At 37.5% G+C, this 18,955-nt stretch overlaps 2 protein-coding genes across 6 annotated transcripts in view; one reads left to right on the top strand and one right to left on the bottom strand.

Annotated features, from left to right (window-relative positions):
- Positions 1-18,955, bottom strand: part of esyt2b (extended synaptotagmin-like protein 2b) — an 860,030-nt gene that overhangs the window by 704,962 nt on the left and 136,113 nt on the right. The window lies entirely within an intron of this gene.
- The window catches only part of otog (otogelin), a 74,356-nt gene that overhangs the window by 39,221 nt on the left and 16,180 nt on the right, over positions 1-18,955 (top strand). For all 4 annotated transcript variants that reach the window (XM_073908836.1, XM_073908835.1, XM_068222445.2 and 1 more), the window contains exons 24-39: positions 4,590-4,697; positions 6,611-6,749; positions 6,865-6,999; positions 8,055-8,198; positions 8,323-8,442; positions 10,530-10,646; positions 10,748-10,904; positions 11,071-11,097; positions 11,197-11,364; positions 13,423-13,701; positions 13,805-13,922; positions 14,020-14,099; positions 14,328-16,747; positions 16,834-17,011; positions 17,101-17,249; positions 18,810-18,899. In XM_073908836.1, coding sequence (XP_073764937.1) covers positions 4,590-4,697; positions 6,611-6,749; positions 6,865-6,999; positions 8,055-8,198; positions 8,323-8,442; positions 10,530-10,646; positions 10,748-10,904; positions 11,071-11,097; positions 11,197-11,364; positions 13,423-13,701; positions 13,805-13,922; positions 14,020-14,099; positions 14,328-16,747; positions 16,834-17,011; positions 17,101-17,249; positions 18,810-18,899 — 4,429 coding nt within the window. The remainder of the gene's footprint in view (positions 1-4,589; positions 4,698-6,610; positions 6,750-6,864; positions 7,000-8,054; positions 8,199-8,322; positions 8,443-10,529; positions 10,647-10,747; positions 10,905-11,070; positions 11,098-11,196; positions 11,365-13,422; positions 13,702-13,804; positions 13,923-14,019; positions 14,100-14,327; positions 16,748-16,833; positions 17,012-17,100; positions 17,250-18,809; positions 18,900-18,955) is intronic.

Genomic DNA, 18,955 nt, shown 5'->3' with positions numbered 1-18,955 from the left:
CTTATTTCTCTTAGTCCATTAAGCTAAGGGTGATGCTGATATGCCCGTCTCTCTAGGGAGCAGCAGGTATAGGAGTGTTTTTGTGAGCGGGGGAATTCCTGCGCTAATGAGAGGCAGTAATTACCCCCTCCTCCACCCCCAAGCGAAGTGGTTAATGGCAGCGATGCTTATTTACGCAGTAAACAGGTGCACAGCTGGATCAAATAACTGATAAGCTGCTTAAAGACATTCCTCTAGTCCATACTTCAAAATCAGCACATTTTCATTTGTCAAGACAAAAAGAAATGAACGGATGTGAATATAAAGCCATCTTTATGTTGCTGTGCTCTTGTGCGCCGCTGAGGGACGTGAGCGTGCGTGAATACAGATGTTTTTTGAACAATTGATTTCTCTTTTGGTTAAAGGTCAGATTTTGGGTTAAGGGTTAAGGTCGGGGATCAGTGCCGATGACCTGTGCTTTTTCTCAAGTGTAATACATCTGAGACTTCATCTGAGCTCTCACAGTGAAAACGATGCCTTAGTGTTTAGCTTTCAAAGGCTTCACGGTGCTCATTGTGTGTTCTCAGAGAATGTGCTTTCACTTTGATTGAACTTGCTTTCACATACTTTAAACATTTTTTGTGGGTAGCACGGTGGCTCAGTGGTTAGCCTTGTTGCTTCACAGCTAGGACGTTGCTGATTCGAGTCCCAACTGGGCAAGGTGGCATTTCTGTGTAGAGTTTGCATATTCTCCCAGTGTTAGCGAGGGTTTCCTCTGGGTGCTCTTGTTCATTCTGATATTGTGACCCCTGTTAAAATCAGGAACTAAGCCAAAGAAATCTGAGGTTTTAGGTTTTTAACATGTAACTTCATAGATTTTTTTGGTCCCACTTTATATTAAGTGTCCTTAACTACTATGTACTTACATCAAAAAATAAATACAATGTACTTACTGTGTTTATAATGTATTTGAGAACACTTGTGGTGCTTTTGAGTTGGGATAGAGGTTGGGTTATGGACAGGTTTGGTGGCATGGGTAGGTTTAAGGGTGGGTTAAGGTGCAAGGGATGGTCAACAGTGTACTTGCAAATGTAATTACAAAAGTTAATTACAGATGTAATTACATACATGTATTTAATCAAGCATAAGTCCGCAGTAAAAACATGTATTTACACAATAAGTACATTGTAACAAACTATTGATTCCTATGTAAGTACGTATTAGTTAAGGCCACTTAATATAAAGTGGGACTTTTTTTGTGGTATGTGTTTAGACATTTATTATCATCTGATTTATTATTTTTATTGTTAATTTTTTTAATTAATAACATTATTATTTTGATGATGATGATGATGATGATGATGATGATATAAGGATGATGGAAATCATCATAGTTTGTGTAACTCAAGGGGTCTGGGTCAAACGGATAGTTTACTCGAAAATGAAAATAAAAAAGAGTCTAAAATGATCCACCCCTGTGTCATTCCAAATCCAGAGACCATCGTTCATCCACATCAGTGTCAGTATAGGGCAGGCATTCACAAGCTTTGTGCACTGGTGTGTTTCTCCTGGAGGTCTGCATGCAACTTCTTCTGTTATAAAGCACAGGTGTATCTGAGGTATACGTCAAATGCATACCTGTCAACATTGGGATGGGAAATTAAAGGATATCACCCCAATCCCCCCTAAAAAGAAAAAAGTCCTAAACTAAATATGTTCAACTGGAGCTGTTTCATTGTAAATAAACAGCTGAAATGCTCAGTAATATGTTTCTTTCTGTATTATTATTATTATTTGCAAAGGATTAGAATAAATAGGATACATTAGAAAAAGCTGCAAATAAATTAGCAAACAGTTTAGCATCTTAAAATGAATAGCTATTATAAAGAAGTTTAATAAATCTCATGACTCCTTTCTTCACTGTATAATTTAAACATTCTGATTAAAGAGCAAAGAATGAATCACTCATTTTCGATTTTTTGTTTGATTACATTAAATAACAGAGGTGTTACTTTAAAAATTCACGTATAGATAATGAAAGCATTTAATTTGCTTTCCTAACTTTTTTTATGCTCATTTAAGACAAAATATGTTATGATTAAACGAAAACCCACCAAGATGACATGTTTAGATATTAATGTGTGTATATATCTTTTTACACTTGCACCCAAAACCCAGTGTCTACTTTCGCTCCACTTCAAATCGTATGTACAGAATCCGTTTAGGAAACTAAAAGTGTCTATTTATCACTATGGAGCGCATCTGACAGTCATGCACCGCTACATCAACTGTTTTGAGGATTTCAAAGAAGGGGCAACGATGCCTGTAATAGAAAGGAAGGGAATCCCACTGTTGTTATACTTATTTCAAAGTGTTTTCATGCATGCCTAAATAAAATGAAAGCACAGAACAGATTCACATTTAAGAGTAAGGGGCGTCCCCTGGTAGTTCTGCAGTATTAGTTGCAAATAGGGAGGATCTGCTCTTTAATGTCTATTGCCACCCTTCAGAGAAAGATTAAAAATACAGGAGAAATACAGAAAAATATCTTTACTGGATGATAAAGGGATATAATTGTAAAATACAGGAGAATGCTGGGAAAAACGGGAGGGTTTACAGTTATGCAAATGTACAAATGAGCGCAACACATAAAGTGCACAGTGCTCTTGTGAACATGCACCTTATACTGAGACTGAGGAGAAGAAACTGTTGAATTATGTAATTATTTTTGTTTATGTGCACACAAAAGCATTCTTGCAGCATAATATTATTCCTTTTGAACCACTGATGGCAAATGGTCTGTTTTGAGGATGTCTTTTGGTATTTTTAAGGTTTGGATCAATGTGAAGGTTGAGAAATTAACACCATTATCTTTTATCTTGGGGTGAACTTACCTTTAGTGCAAGGACAAACTGTATGTACTATACAGTTGGTATGTTCAACTATACAAGTCCAGTGTAGACCCTCACATCAGCAAGTACGTATAAGGGGCCAATCACACCGAATGTGGTTTTTTTTTGTGTGTGTGTTAAGAAGCACCTTTTTTGAATGATTTTCTAACGGCCACAAGCTTTATGCGCTGCTTATGTGCCCTGCGTCTCTCACGTTTTTGCCATTGTGCGTTGTGCGATCGCAGTTGATAAACAGTGTTTTATTTATGTTTGGGTTTTTGAAATTATTTTGTGAACTCTGAGCGGAATAAGCATGTTACATCAGTTGCGTCTTTTTCATTCTCCAATCAAATGAAAACACAGGCAGGGTTTCCGTTGAGGTGACTGCAGTGTTTGTGTTATTAAGACAACTACGGAAACTTTTGAGGATAGAGGAGAGATTTGTGGTTGCTGTTTTGAGTTATCCGATACTGTATGACTCATTAATCCTGAAATTCACAATATTATTAAGTATTAGAATTATACCAATATCAACAGCAATACTCTGGCACAATACCCAGCTTATTCAGTCATTGCTTAGCTACATAAAAAGCGCACAGGGCTTTTTTTAATGTCAACAAAAAAGGCAGAGTTGTGCGCCTTGCGTTTTTTGAACAAAAAAAGCGTGTTCTGAGTCAACGGCTCCTAAGTAAGCCTTTGATTGGAACATTCAAATATGATTGTACCTTCGAATAGGCATTAGCAACCCGAGAATATTGTCCTGGTTTAAAATACTCAGTAGTTTAAGGATCTGATCACTACATCTGTATTTTGTCAAATTTATTTCTAGCTGAACAGAAATATGATCAATATAACATCCAGTCTTATTCATGAAAAATAAATTCCTACTGTATCAATAATACAATTGCAGTTGTCTATAAAAATAGTAATTTTAAACGCAATTATTATAACTTTTTCCAAAAAAAGATAATTTCTTTCATCATCTTTCTAACTTTCTTTCTTTCTTTCTTTTTTCTTTTTTTCTTTCTTTCTTTCTTTCTTTCTTTCTTTCTTTTTTCTTTCTTTCTAACTTTCTTTCTTTCGTAACTCAAGCTTTCAAATGTTTTATTTGAGTTGTGGTGCACGTTCTCAAGTCTGCTTTGTGCAGATAGCGAACACAGCATCACCAGTGCATGAAGGTAATTGGCGAGCAATGGAGTGCGTGATAGTTTAGTTATGGATCCATCTTTCTGCCTCTTAATTAATGCACGCAGAACAGGAGCAGGTGATCACACATTCTTTGATGGCAGTAAGTGATCCAGCGTTCTGGCTGTGGGATAAAGAGAGCTGTTAACGCCTGTCTATCTGGGGTGTAAGTTTACTCAGTTCTAACGGACAGTGTGCTGGGAACTCTCTGAGACCCTCAGGCCAATGGAAATGATTCACAGCAATATTACAAGATCTTTATCAGCAAGAGAGAGAGAGACAGAGAGAAAGAAGCTCTTTGGATCTGTGAGAATCAGAATCGGCTGCTTTTCTCATGTGACAATTGAGATTTTTCTTTCATCTGTTCATCTATCCAAATATTCTTATCTCAGGTACTGTAGAATCCTCAGAAATCGTATTGGCATGGCTTCTGGACTCACACATGTGTGCTCACATGCATAAATGCACTTACATACTGTACATGCCATCCATCATGTTTCTGTTTTCTTTACACTGTGCTTATGTGTGTTTCAGGCTCCTGAAGCATGGCGATGAGTGTTTTAAGCCACGTGCTTGCCCATGTTTGTGGAAAGGAAAAGAATATTATCCAGGAGACAAAGTATCTTCCCCATGTCATCAGTGGTGAGATTATGTTCACTTACATTCAGGTCTTCACACAGAGCTTTAGGAAAACATTTGGAAAACATCATGGAATAACATTTATGTTCTAGTCTGCAGTTTTCAATCCTGGTCCTCATGACTCTCCGCTCTGCATATTTTGTGTGTCTCTCTTGTTTTAATATGCATATTTGGATTAGCAGATTGTTAGAAGAAATATCTACTGTATGAAGGAACTGTGTATAGACAAATATGCATATAAATACATATAATGCGTATAAAGCTTTATGAAGAAACTGTCTATAGACTGTGTGTTCCCTACCTACTGCTCTATACCTCCTGGACATTAGCTGAACTTGAAGAGCGCTTAATTGAAAAACAAAGATTTTTGCTAAACTGTTTGCAGCATCTTCAGACAAAAATGATTGTGTGAAGTATGAAGAGATATTTAACCGTAACCATGCTATTTGAATAAAAACTTTATTTCCCTTTGAATTGAATATGCTTTTTTCTAACTGGAATCTAGGCAGAAAATCATTGGATGTACACTACCGGTCAAAGTTTGGGGTCATTTTTTTTATTTAATAAAATTAATCTGTTCATCAAGGTGGAATTTATTAAATGTTAAAACAAAGAGTTAAATTGTTAAATATATATTAAAATGTTAAATAACTGCTTTCTGTATCTAGTTTCAAATGAAATCATTACTCCAGTCAGTGTTGCTTTTAATGCTATTATCATTAATAATATTAATAATAATAATAACAATAATAACTAATGTTAGAGAGATTTCTGGAGTACTGGGAGATGAGACTGGAGTAATGAAGTTAAAAATTCATCTTTAAAATTCCTGGAATAAATGATTAAATTAATTGATAAACTACTTTTTAACATTTATTTTATAGTGCAATAACATTTCACAATTTTACCATTTGTACTGTATTTTTGATGAAATAAATGCAGATTTGGTGAGCAGGAGAAGCTTATTTTGAAACATTTTAAAATTCTACTGACCCCAAACTTTCGACCGGTAGTGTATACTTCACAGGGCACATGCACCTGAATGGAGAAGCAGTAAGAGAAACATACAAAATGTGCAGAGAATGGGAGTGTGAGGACTAGGACTGAAAATCGCTGGGCTATATAATGTTTCAAATTAATGCTTTAAACCACTAAAGCTTCATTACTAAACCCCTAAATATAAAATTACTTACAGTATGTTTGTTGATAACTCTGAGAGAAACTTGACAGAATGTCAGTTTGTTACATTTTCATTAATTTATAAAAACAAAACGTTGCATGTGGTTATTAAGCCTGATCTTACATGGAGACATAACTATTTTGCGTTTTGTTAGTTTAGTGGCTAATTTGTACAAAAATGTACAATTTTCAAATGTAGGTATAACAACAAACCCCACTTACAAACCTAATCATCATTGGGGGCAGGGGCGGACTGGCCATAGGGAGCACCGGGACATTTCCCTGATGGTCTATCTTGCCTGCCACCGTGATTCTGACCTGCCGCTCTTCACTTTGGCCTGACCTTCAATCACTTTTCCCGGTTGAAAATGCTGTCCTAGTCCACCCCTGACTGGGGGATTAGCAAAGCGTACTAAATTATACAAATAGAATGGTACAAATTCTTACCAATTAGCCACTTAATCAAAATGTTACAAATTGCCATGAGACAGCGATAGGTTACTTAAATAATATTGATGTTCTTCATGTTTTAAATTATAAATGTGAGGAAGAATATTGCACCTGACACAGTTTAATTTTTAAAAGATCTTACTGGCTTGTAGTTTATTTGTTACAAATATGAAATTACATCAACACTCAAAGTAGTATAAAACAGATTTCCTTATCATCACTTGAGCATGGAGGGAAGAGTTCAAACGTGAAGCAGTTTCCATCATCTGAATTGTATTATTTTGCAGTGTGTGTCAACATGGCACATTCCAGTGTGAGTTCCGCCCGTGTCCATCCATGTGCACTGCTTATGGAGATCGACACTACCGAACATTTGATGGCTTTCTTTTTGATTATATTGGTGTTTGTAAGGTGTACTTGGTCAAGGTGAGCGTTTAGCAACAGATCCAGATTCCCGTAACTCAATCTGTATATCACTGACAGCACATTTCTTCATGATATGTTGTTGACTGGTAGTAATATGTTCTCATTTGTGTATTAGAGCTCATTAGATGCAATGCTGACTGTCACAGCAGAAAATGTTGACTGCTTTGAGAGTGGCGTGATCTGCAGGAAGTCTCTCCACATCTCCGTAGGCCGTTCCTTCATTGTGTTTGATGATGACACTGGCAGACCTGTGAGTGAGCTTTATTCACTATGTTTTATGTCATAACCTGCTGTAAAACCTTATATGACTAGTCTGATTATGCTTCACACATTTCTGTTTTGCTCCGGTTTCCGCCACAGTCCAAAGACATGTGGTACAGGTGAATTGGGTAAGCTAAATTGTCCGTAGTGTATGTATGTGAATGAGTGTGTATGGATGTTTCCCAGAGATGGGTTGCAGCTGGAAGGGCATCCGCTGCGTAAAACATGTGCTTGATAAGTTGGAGGTTCATTCCGCTGTGGCGACACCAGGTTAATAAAGGGACAAAGCCAAAAAGAAAATGAATGAATGAATGATTGACATATCTATTTTTGCTGGAAATAAAAACAGTCTCTAGAGTTGTCATCCAATAAATATTTATGAGTCAAACTGAGGTTGGGTGTAAAAGTTACAAAAGAACTAGTTTTGCTGTTATTAAATGTAGTTTCTGTTAAAAAGTAAAGTAAGGAATTACTTTTAATTGTAATGTAATTTAGTTAAATTTATTTGTGATGTACTTGCCTTAAATACTGTACATGAATTAGATCTGTATAAATCGTTTCAGAGAGGCAGAGTACTTGTATTTTTCTGTTATTCAGATATTTTGCATATTAGCCTGATTTTTCAACTAGATTGGACATGCTTAAGGAACAATTAAATTAGAAATGTGTCCATATATGGTATGAAATATGGTGTCATTGATATGAAATGATTTTATACAAATATTGTTTTACATTTTAAATGTTAATTAAAAAGAAATAAAAAAGAGTCCTGTTTGACTTAAATTTAAATAAATAAAAGTTTAATTTCTACTATATGTGCATCGAGATTTATATGGACTTTAAATGGTAACAGGTTGAGTAGTTAAAGTACTTAAGTTTAATTAAGTTACTGTTCAAAAAAAGTATTTGGTAAACCCTTACACCTTTAGCTTATTCCTATACACCACTGGGTATGAGTAAATACACTTTTTAATGCAAGTCATGATGATGTTTGACCTGTTTCTCTGAACACTGAATTAATTTGTGGCTATTGGTCATGTGCAGAACCCATCCAGTGTGATTGACAGGCAGAGAGCATATATCTGGCAGGCAGGATATTACACCATTGTACATCTGCTTGGGGAAGACCTCACAGTGCTGTGGGACAGAAAGACCACCATACACATACAAGCTGGACCACGCTGGCAGGTAAAAACACAATGGTGAATGTGTTACTAAATGTAAACATGTGAATTAGTTTTTCCAATTAACCATTTTCTTTTAGAGTTTTGATTACCGTACAAGACTGCATTTTTATTTTTTCAATTCTTAGGGCAGGCTTACTGGTCTTTGTGGGAACTTCGATCAGAAGACAGCGAATGAGATGAGAACACCAGAGAACATTGACTCGTCAACACCACAGGAATTTGGCAACAGCTGGACAGCAGCAGAGGCACGACAAACAGATAAATATACATGCAACAGCAATCACTTTTTTATAGTTGTTGGTGTGGATAGATCTTTCCCAACAAATAATTTGTCTTTTTAAGTGCCAGTGATTATGTAATGATAATACACAAGCAAAACGCAGTGTCTTAACTACATGTGATGCGGCGACACTCAATAAAAGCTATCTTTTTTATGTTAAAAGAGGTCTTTGTCCTAAGCATCTTTGGCGGGGTCGAGCGAAATTTCTGTTTTATAAATGCTTTCTTTTTCTGCGACGTCACGTCAGAGCAACAGCATAAACAACAACAACAATGATCACCTCAGGTACAGATTATGTGCGTTATTCAGTATAAATGCTACCAATGTGAGTTTGAACACCATATTAAGTGGCATTTATTGTCATACTACTAAAAAGCAGCAGCAAATAGTTCACCTCAGATCTTAAAAACATTAAATAACTCGCAAAAAGTTTGAAAATTGTCTGAACTGTGACAACTGTAAGCCAACAACAGTCACTCAGAATCCTATGTACTTTTAATAATGTTAAATAGGTTATTATTAATTAGATTACAACACTTACTACTTCATCTGGAATGCAGTGGCTGGTAAATGAATTGCTGGAATTCAAATGTTCCTGTCGTGTCATGTCATGCTTGGTGTGCACAGCTAAATTGCTTGGTGCTGAAATTTTACCGCATTGTGTGTTGTTAGTTCACAGTGTAATGATGCATAAACACTTTCACTTAGCATTGCTAATAGTCATTTAGAGTTTGTAATTTGATGTCAAAAAAGTAAATGTCCTACAATACGGTAAGCTTTGACACCAGTCATGTCCTTGTAAAATAGTTTTAATGTTATTGGTGAAGTTTTCTGTATGTGGACTGGAGCTTTGAAACAGAGCTCATTTAGACCAGTGGTTCTCAAAGTGGGGGTCGGTACCCCCCGATGAGTTGCGGGACAATGACAAGGGGGGTCGCCTGGTGATTTCCAAAAATCTATTTATTTTTTATGAAAACCATAGAATTACCATATTTTATCCATAACCTACTGAAGAGAAAAACTTGTTGTTTAGAATTACTATATACTCTATAGTTACTATTGTAGCTTATAGTTACTAGATCTATTTGATTGCGACCCCTGGGGCAATTACAAAATATTAAAGACACAGCAATAATGTCAGATGCAGCAGATTGGTTTTATAACACCAGGTTAAACATTCTGGCCCATTTACAGCGCTTACATACATTAAAAAATAAACAAAGAATATACTTAGGTCTATTGGTGTGTGTGCGCCATTGCATGCAAGGTTTCTGTATTTATAACCACCTCAGAAGATATTAGGGGTTGCGAGTGACTGGCATTGTCATTTTGGGTGTGGCGGGCTGAAAAGTTTGGGAACCCCTGCTTTAGACAACTTTTTCCAACACATCAGTAGTTTTTCAGGAAACGTGTAAGTTCACCTTTTCTTCCCCTGTCAGTAAGCATTGTTTGTAAATAAGTGAAATGAGCTTGATGACTCCTCCAACAGAGATGACAGTATCTGTGCAATCAGATCAAATGTTGCTGACATTCATTTTAAAGTAAGCCTGTTGGGTAATTTATATTCCGCCGCCAAAAATGAGTGAGGTCATGATTGTATGATGAATTGATAGAATGATTATTGTGACAAACCTAAGTGTTGAAAACCTTGTGGTGGTTAAGCACTTTGAAATATAGCACAGATGTGGTCACCATGACCTGGGTTTAATAATTGAGGCAGTGTTGTTTTGCATTACAAATGGTTTTTAATTTAACCAAAGTTCAGGCAAGCAAGTGACATTATTTGTCTGATTTGCCATTTTTGGAGGTAAACAGCTGCCTATCTGAGGATGCAAACATTCTGATTCAAAACCAAGAAGAAAAAAAACACAATATGAACACATTTTAATTGGGAGCTGAAGGGGGAGAACAATTTAAATCAGGATTGGACCAGGCAATTACAGTACAGTAGATGAAGTTTGAAAGCACCCTGAGCACTTGTTTTGACCACACTGTGTGTCAGAAATCTGATGGTAGTAACACTTAAGAATGTTTTTGTGAATGTCTCATCAGTGTGTGAACAGTCCTGATATAAGGCACCCCTGCAATCTGAATCCACTTCGAGAACCCTTTGCAAAACGGCAGTGTGGGATTTTGCTCAGTGAAGTGTTTCAAGTCTGCCACCCTGTGGTAAGTCGATCACCTCTGAGTGGTTATCATTCCCACTGAGAGAAAATGTGCATGTGAGTGAGAAAGGGTCTCTGTGTTTAAAAGTGTTTGATGCTCTGTAGGTAGATGTCACATGGTTCTACATGAACTGCTTGGTGGACACATGTGGCTGTAACCGTGGAGGAGACTGTGAGTGCTTCTGCACAAGTGTTGCAGCATATGCTCACCGCTGCTGTCAGAAGGGCATACCTATTGACTGGCGCTCTCCATCTATCTGCCGTGAGTGACACCTCTCAATGACTAAATTCATAACAAATAAATATGCTTTAATGAAGAAACACTCTTCTAAAACTAACTGATAGATAACAGTAATAAGCAACTGAACATCTAATGGTTGGTTGATTCCTATGAAACAATGAGTAATACTTGCTTCTTCCTCCTACAGCTTATGACTGTGAATACTACAACAAAGGTGCATCTGCAATATTTGATAATAATATTTATTATTGTCTGAGATCTATTTCATTTTTACAACTGTGCATGTTTTTTTTTTTTTTTGTAATCCACATAGCTTTAGGGAAAGGGCCGCTGAAGCTGTTGACCTACAGAGAAAGGGGAACACTGTTAGCAGCCAATAAGACAAGTGGACTGGTGTTCCCAAAAAGAGACCTGACCAGTGTTGATGAGAATCTAGTGCTGTTCATGATGACACCAGGCATCAGCAAAGCCAGACCACATGGTCAGTCAAACAGACAATTTTTCAGTTTATATTAATAAAATAAAACATGCAGATTACATATAATTTAGATGTTTCATTCTCCTGAATACATTTGTTTTGATATGCGCATTTATGTTTCAGCGTACTTTAGACAATGGGCCAGGTTTACAAAACAGGGCGATTGCAAAACAATGCCGATGGGTGTGTCTATGGATAATTTACAGACAATGTAAAAGAAAGAAGGCATAACATTGCATTAAAATGTCGACCCATGTAATAAACACAGAGAATATTATATGAGAGACTTGCTTTGTTTAAAAATAAAGTGGATCTAATTGGATTTGCATTTTAAACATTAAAGAAAAGTTAAAAATGATTATTTTTTATTTTACAAATGAAGGTTTTAGTTTAGATCTTTTTTTTTTTACCAAATTTTACCAAATTTCTCTGCAGAACTGGCAAAAAGCATCCACAGATTCCATCTGGCCATACTTATAAGATGCAGGTGATTTACTATGACAAAGCAAGATGCAATGTTTTTTTCTACCGGGTGAAAGGGAGAGCTAGACAAATATGTGGGGGTGCTAAGAAAATAATAAGATAATATTTTTTTAATGATGACAAAGTTAGCCCACTTTGTAAAAAAAAATGTAGTTATTTAATTAAAACAGCTATAAAAAAAATGTTAGCTTTACAAATACTATAGTTTTATTTTTTTTAGACCTATTTTTTATTGACCAAAGAATATGCATATTCACAAAATTGACAAGCTTAAGCGACTCCCAGACAATGAAAAAATCATTTTACTTTGAAAGAAAAAAAACGTATGCCTTATATTTACTTATAGTAAGTAATATCTGACTTTTTTATGTGTGACAGTCCACAACATGTGCATTTTGACAACTCCCATGCAGGGAGAACAGATCACACACTGTCTAAGGGAACTAAGATTGCACTGGTATTACTTGACTCACCCTAGTTGTTTGATCCAGGTCGTCTTTTAATTGCTGAAGCAAATTAAAAATAACATATTTGGTAAATGGGTAACGCAGTGGCACAGTAGGTAGTGTTGTCACCTCACAGCATTTAGGTTGCTGGTTCGAGCCTCGGCTGGGTCAGTTGGCGTTTCTGTGTGGAGTTTGCATGTTCTCCCTGTGTTCGCGTGGGTTTCCTCCGGGTGCTCCGGTTTCCCTCACAGTCCAAAGACATGCAGTACAGGTGAATTGGGTAGGCTAAATTAGTAGTGTATGAGTGTATGTGATTGTTTCCCAGAGATGGGTTGCGGCTGGAAGGGCGTCCGCTGTGTAAAAACGTGATGGATAAGCTGGCGGTTCATTCCGTTGTGGTGACCCCGGATTAATAAAGGGACTAAGCCAAAAAGAAAATAAATGAATGAATATTTGGTAAACATTTTCTTTGAATCTTTGGACAAAAGGTATCTCTGGCATTCCAAGTAAATGTGTGTGGAAAAATCTTCTAACTCTAACATTCCCGCTATGTACCTTTTTTCTTCTTTTTTCCTTACCTCCATGTTTCCATTGACTTATTTTCTTCTTTTTAAGAATTGCTATGATTTCTATAACCCATTGCACATTTTTAGTAAAACTTGCTATATGTCTGTATAAGCACATTTTAAATTCATTTTGATAACCTTAAACAAACATGTTAAGGGGGAAAAAAACATACACGCACTGTTTTCTGCAGTTACATTTGCTAGGAACAACGCCTGCAGCCATTTCAAGCACAACAGTTAAGTCATGTTTTTAGATATTTAATAATTCCACAACTATTTAGAATTTGAGCGACACAAAGGTTAATAAATTGCATTGTGAAATTCATTTAAATACTTCCCTCCCATAAAATTAGCATCTGATTGGGAAACTATTCAGTTAGGTCAGGCATATAAATAGTTGTGTCAATGCCTTTTCAGTTGCAGTTTTTTATGCATGTATTTAGTAAAAACAGTACTGTTTTAACGCCACAAAAGACTATTTGCACCGGCTTTAAGTGAATTTGGCCCTAAATGTGGCTTTTATGATATGTATATGTTGTCATTGTGTAATGTTATTTATGTTGCAGACTCATCTCTGGTGTCATTTGAGGCGGCAGACAGACCCAACTACTTCTTAAAAGCAGAGCAGGGTAGCCAACTGAGACTTGGGAAGTGGGAAGATACACCGGCATTCTGGGATGCAGCTACATTTGTCCTTCATAGAGACACTTGGATTCCAGGCTTTGATTCACTGGAGTCACTGGCAAGACCTGGATTTTTTCTGCATTTCATGCTGTCCAGACTTCAGCTACAGAAATACAGTCACTCAGATCGGTACCGCCGAGCTACTCTATTCAAACTGACAGGTCAGACTGTGACAGATAATTAATGATACTTAGTTATAGTGACTCAGTAATATTATAACTGCCTAACTCATTTTTTCCCATAATTTTTATTATTTTATTTCAGGTGCCATACCACATTATCCAATGGGTCCTCGTTGTCAGTGGAGGTTTGAGTCATGTGTGAGACCATGCTTCAGGACCTGCAGTGACCCATCAGGTCTGAGCTGTACCAGCATTCTTAAGTAAGAGCATGCACACTCATACATCCAAACACACAAATATCTATCAATGCCTGAGGTGTATTTCTGAGTGATGTGGTTTACAATTGTCTTCCTGTAGGATTGAAGGATGTTTGCCTCAATGTCCAAGTCACATGGTTCTAGATGAGGTTACTCACAGATGTGTCTCTTTGGAGGACTGTAAGTTATTATTTATTATTAAGCTTAAGCTTTTAAATCTGTCTTCAGTCATTTTCGAAGTAATTGACTAGAGCAGGTTATGTTATGTTAGTGACAACTTTGCACATGTTAGTAAAAATACTAACCATAAAAACAAACCATTTCATACATGGAATCCAAATAGCTGTATAAGTTTAAATTAATTATTGTTTTGTGCAGCATCTAACAAATAATGTGCTTGTGTTTTAGGCATTAGGCCTCCTGTTGTTCCTCCATTCACACTACCCAGCACTACAATATCATCAACACCCTTCTCCGAAGATTACACCTCGAGCATTCCAGCGGTTTCTACAGCACTCATCTCTACAGCAGTGTCAGAATCTAGTGCCACCACAACACCTACAACACACATGCCAACCACTGAAAAACCTACAACTTCCCCTATCAGACCTGAGGTGGTGGAAGTTATCACCACATTAACAACATCCTCTTCCTCCTGGAGTCCTCTGGCTTCTACTGAGAGAACCACTAAAGCACCAAGCATCACATCTAGTCCCACTTCCTCCACTACATTGTACACTAGCCCTGTGTCTATCTCAGCACCTGTCTCAGTTACCTCTACAACAAGCAGCCCAACAGAGTCTTCAACACCGTTCACACGTACCACAACTATTCCCTCGCAACCTAGTTCTAGCCCTGTTCTACGATCTACCTCAAGTTCAGAGCAGACCAGAGTAAGCACTTTGCCTGTTCTTCCAGTATCAACTAGTATGGGCCCCACAGAAGCCACTTCCCCAACTGTGAAAGTGTCATCTCCCCTCACCTCAATAACAGAGACTGCCAGAGTCTCAGAAGCCATCACACCCACTGAAAAGACCACAACACCTACTGTGTCTTCAAGTGGCATTTCACAGTTTCCTGCTGAATCCATTAGTATGACAAAGTTCACCTCACTGTCCACTACAACACCTGTATTAGAATGGAGAACCTCTGGCACCACAGCAGAAATGGCACCATCAACATCTTTGGACACTCTGAAGACCCCTGAGAGCACCTCTGAAACCCAGAAGCCTTCGTACACCACTACCATTCCTACTTCCCCAACAGATACTAAAGCATCCACCACTTATATTACAGTAAAATCCACAAGTTCTGCTTTTGCAACGCCACCTGCTACTCAAACAACTCTCTATACTCCTTCAACAACTTCAGAGCAACCCGAAACTTCAAAAACAACAGTGTCTTTCTCTACGGCTGCTCCAACAAGTCTTACTACAGTTTCTTCTCAAGCTCCTGCATTTGTGCCAACAAAAACCACTGCAAAAACAACTTATCAGCCAACATCTGTTATTTACACTTATCCCGATGGTCCAACTACTGATAGGGCTTTACAGACAGATTGGAGAGTAATCCAAACAACTTCAACTCAATTAGAATTAACAGAAACATCTCAAATCAGTGTCAGGACAGCAGAAACCCCGCTTACCACCTATACTACAATGCCACCCACCTGGGCACCTACAGAAGAAACAACAACACTGCTTACATCGCAAATGTCGCCCACTGACAAAACAACTTCTAGAGTTCCCTCCACTTCTACTACACTCGGCTATACAGAGTCCTCCTGGAGTTTATCTTCCACCACTTCTCTTTATACAGAGAAAGTCAGCACATCACCAATTCATCCTCATTATACTACAACTGTGGCCACCACTCCTGCACTGTCTGAGATTTCTTCAGCCTCACCATCCATACTTACATCATCAGTATCTCAAACGACATCAATATCTCAAACCCCAACAATAACCACAGAAACAGCTGTCACTTCTGAGAAACCTCTGCTAACATCTACTGCAGCTGAAGAGGAGGTTGTTTCCACCACTCAAACATCCACAACTACACATTTGACAATACATCTTGATACAGAGACAACTAAGGCTTCTCTTGACACAGATAGGGCTGTGATTACAACTGCTGCGACCGCCCAGACACCAACTTTGGTGCATGAAACCTCCAGTACCATTCCTTCCACAATGGCTCCAAGACTTACAACTCGTATCACACCGGTCTTAACCTCACGGGTAGGTGTAGATACCATTCGACAGACTCCACAAGATGTGGCCACAACTAGCATTTCACCTCCTACTAGGATTGAGACAACAATGACAACATCTACTACAGTTTCGACAGAAAAAGAGACCTCTGTTTCCACAACTATTCCAAGTACAGCTGCTGCTTCTAGCACACTTACAACACCCATACCTGAAATCCCAGAATTCACCTCTGGGTTTACAGAGTACACTGCTGTATCTGGTTCAACCACAACACTGCCTTCATTTACTGGAACAACTCCAACTCGAACTGGAACAACTACAACTCCTGTGGCGTCAGTTCTTACCCAGACTACTATTTCAACACATCTACCTACTTCCTCTATTGTCACTACAAGTAGTCCCATAACCAGCTCAAGTACCTCTACAGAACACCATCTGGTGGATGAAAGTCCCATGGTCACAACTCTGCCACCTACTCCAGACACTGCCCAAACAACACGAAGTACATCTGTGAAGACCAGTCTACCTTACACAATAGAAACAGAGCACTGGATGACAAGCCAGACACAAGCTGTACCCAAAACTACTGCTCATGAGCCAAGCAGAGTATGCACTGTGAGTCAGTTATGAACTGCGTTAGATGTGGGGTACAGTATGAACACTATTCTCTTATATTTACTTGTGTGTTTGTGTGTCTGCAGGCTCCATATTCGGAGGTAGTGGATGAATGCACAAAGCTTATTTGTGTCAGTGGCCAGTTGCTCCTCTTCAATAAGTCTCAGAGCTGCCCTTATGATCCTACACCCCCAAATTGTGGTCTACTTGGGTTTGCCGTACTAGTCAATGGTGATAAGTGTTGTCCACGGTGGGACTGTCCATGTGAGGAACACACATTAACACTATCTATTTAATTTCCGTTCTGCCATTAAATGTTTTATCTAAATGTGTTGTTTTATTTTGGCATGCAGGTCGTTGTTCAGTGTTTCCAGATCTTAATCTGATCACATTTGATGGGAAAAGTGTTGCAATTTATAAAGCTGCTTTATATGTGGTGACTCAACTTCCCAACGAGACAGTTAGCATCCTGGTACAAGAGTGTTCTGGACCAGATGACACGGTAAAATATCCATAACTGTCTATTAGTTTACCTACTGTTCAGAATCACCCACTTCAAATGTTATCTCTTAGACTGAATTGCCATTATCAGTGATTATCAGCTGATAGATATGGGCCAGTAGGTGCCCAGTACTGGTAGGCTCAGAAGGCTGTTATCATCCATCCCCATAGTTAATCAGCTATACTAATAGATAAAACTCCAGATCCGGATCTGGTTTTATATTACTGTGACGGTTGGTTTAAGGGTTGGAGTAGATGTTAATAAAATATAATTAATAGGTAATTTAATAAATAATATAAATAATTCTTGTGGTTTATCAGCTATACTAATAGAGAAGACTCCAGTAGGGGTAGACAATAATAAAATACAAATAATGGGAAATTTTATATATAATATAAATAATTCTCGTTAATTTCTCGCCGCAGCCGTATGTGATCTATAGCTGATTAACCATGTGGATGGATTATAACAACCTTCTGAGGCCCTTTTTACACTAATCTGTTTTAGTTTTAAAATGCATAAATTTTGCTACGGTTACGCCTTCTGTCCACACTACGCAGAAGTTTTCATGTGCCGAAAAGTGAGAGAAAATCTGAAAACAGAGGCGGGGCTGCAGACATTTGATCTGATTGGGGCTTTTTCCTCAATATTATATAGCCTAAACAAAGTACATTTTTCAATCCTCTCCTTGTAAGTTCAGACTTTGCAAGTCTAATATGGAAAACAAACTTCCGAGGACACGTCGAGTAAATCTTCAGAGGGAACAGTGTACTTTATAACTTCATTCGCATCACCCTGGATCCGTTGTTTCACTATTTTAACAATAAAATGAAAATATGTTATAAGAAACTGCCTATTTTCATTTTTATATTAACAACTTAACAGAGCCCAAAAATGTTGAAGCATCATGTAGCTTCATATTTATATGAGCGTCATCTTCATTGTGTGCATATTTATAACAAAATAGAGCTTATAACATTACTGCCTCCTATCAATTTTATTGAAAATACGAAACATACCCACTCTTTTGCAGATTAGTAGTTTTAATAATCAATAATGGCCATTATAAAAGTATAACCATATCAGTCAAATGTGTAGAATAAGTGTATATGGTTACATAAATTAATATATTAACTTATCTTTGCCCTCAGCCAAAGCTCGTTACCTGAGAACAAGTAATATATTCCACAGACCAAAGTCGGGGAATATGTTTTAAATGTTGACAAGAAAAAGAAATAAATATCACGTTTAACAAATACAGTGAGATTAGATCCAGTGGTAGATCCTTGATGAACTGTCCAATGAGCAGAGCGGTCATTTTCATTCTAAAACACCGTTTTAAAACTAAAACTTGATAGTGTAAACGGGGCTTGAGCCTACTAGGCACAGAAGGTCTCTATACTGGCCCATATCTGTCAGCTGATAACCACTGATAATGCCCATTCAATCGAGTGATAACATTGGAATCGGCTGTTCAGAATAACACTTCAATGCATTTCAAAAATCCTTTAGTGCAAATATTTATGTGTGTTTTTTAAATATGTTTCTGTTTGATTCCAGCTTGTGTGGAACTTTACTAATTTGTGTCTGGCAGCTTTAAACATCACTCACAAATCTAACGAAGTTCTTGTGAATCGTCTTCAGAGACGTGTGAGTATCTATCAGTTTGCTTTTTTTGAAAAAAGATTTTTAAATGGCTTAAATAA

Source organism: Danio rerio, chromosome 7, assembly GCF_049306965.1.
Source record: "Danio rerio strain Tuebingen ecotype United States chromosome 7, GRCz12tu, whole genome shotgun sequence".
Lineage (NCBI taxonomy): Eukaryota > Metazoa > Chordata > Actinopteri > Cypriniformes > Danionidae > Danio > Danio rerio.
Note: the sequence above shows the minus strand (reverse complement) of the source record. Positions and strands in the feature narration are given on the sequence as shown.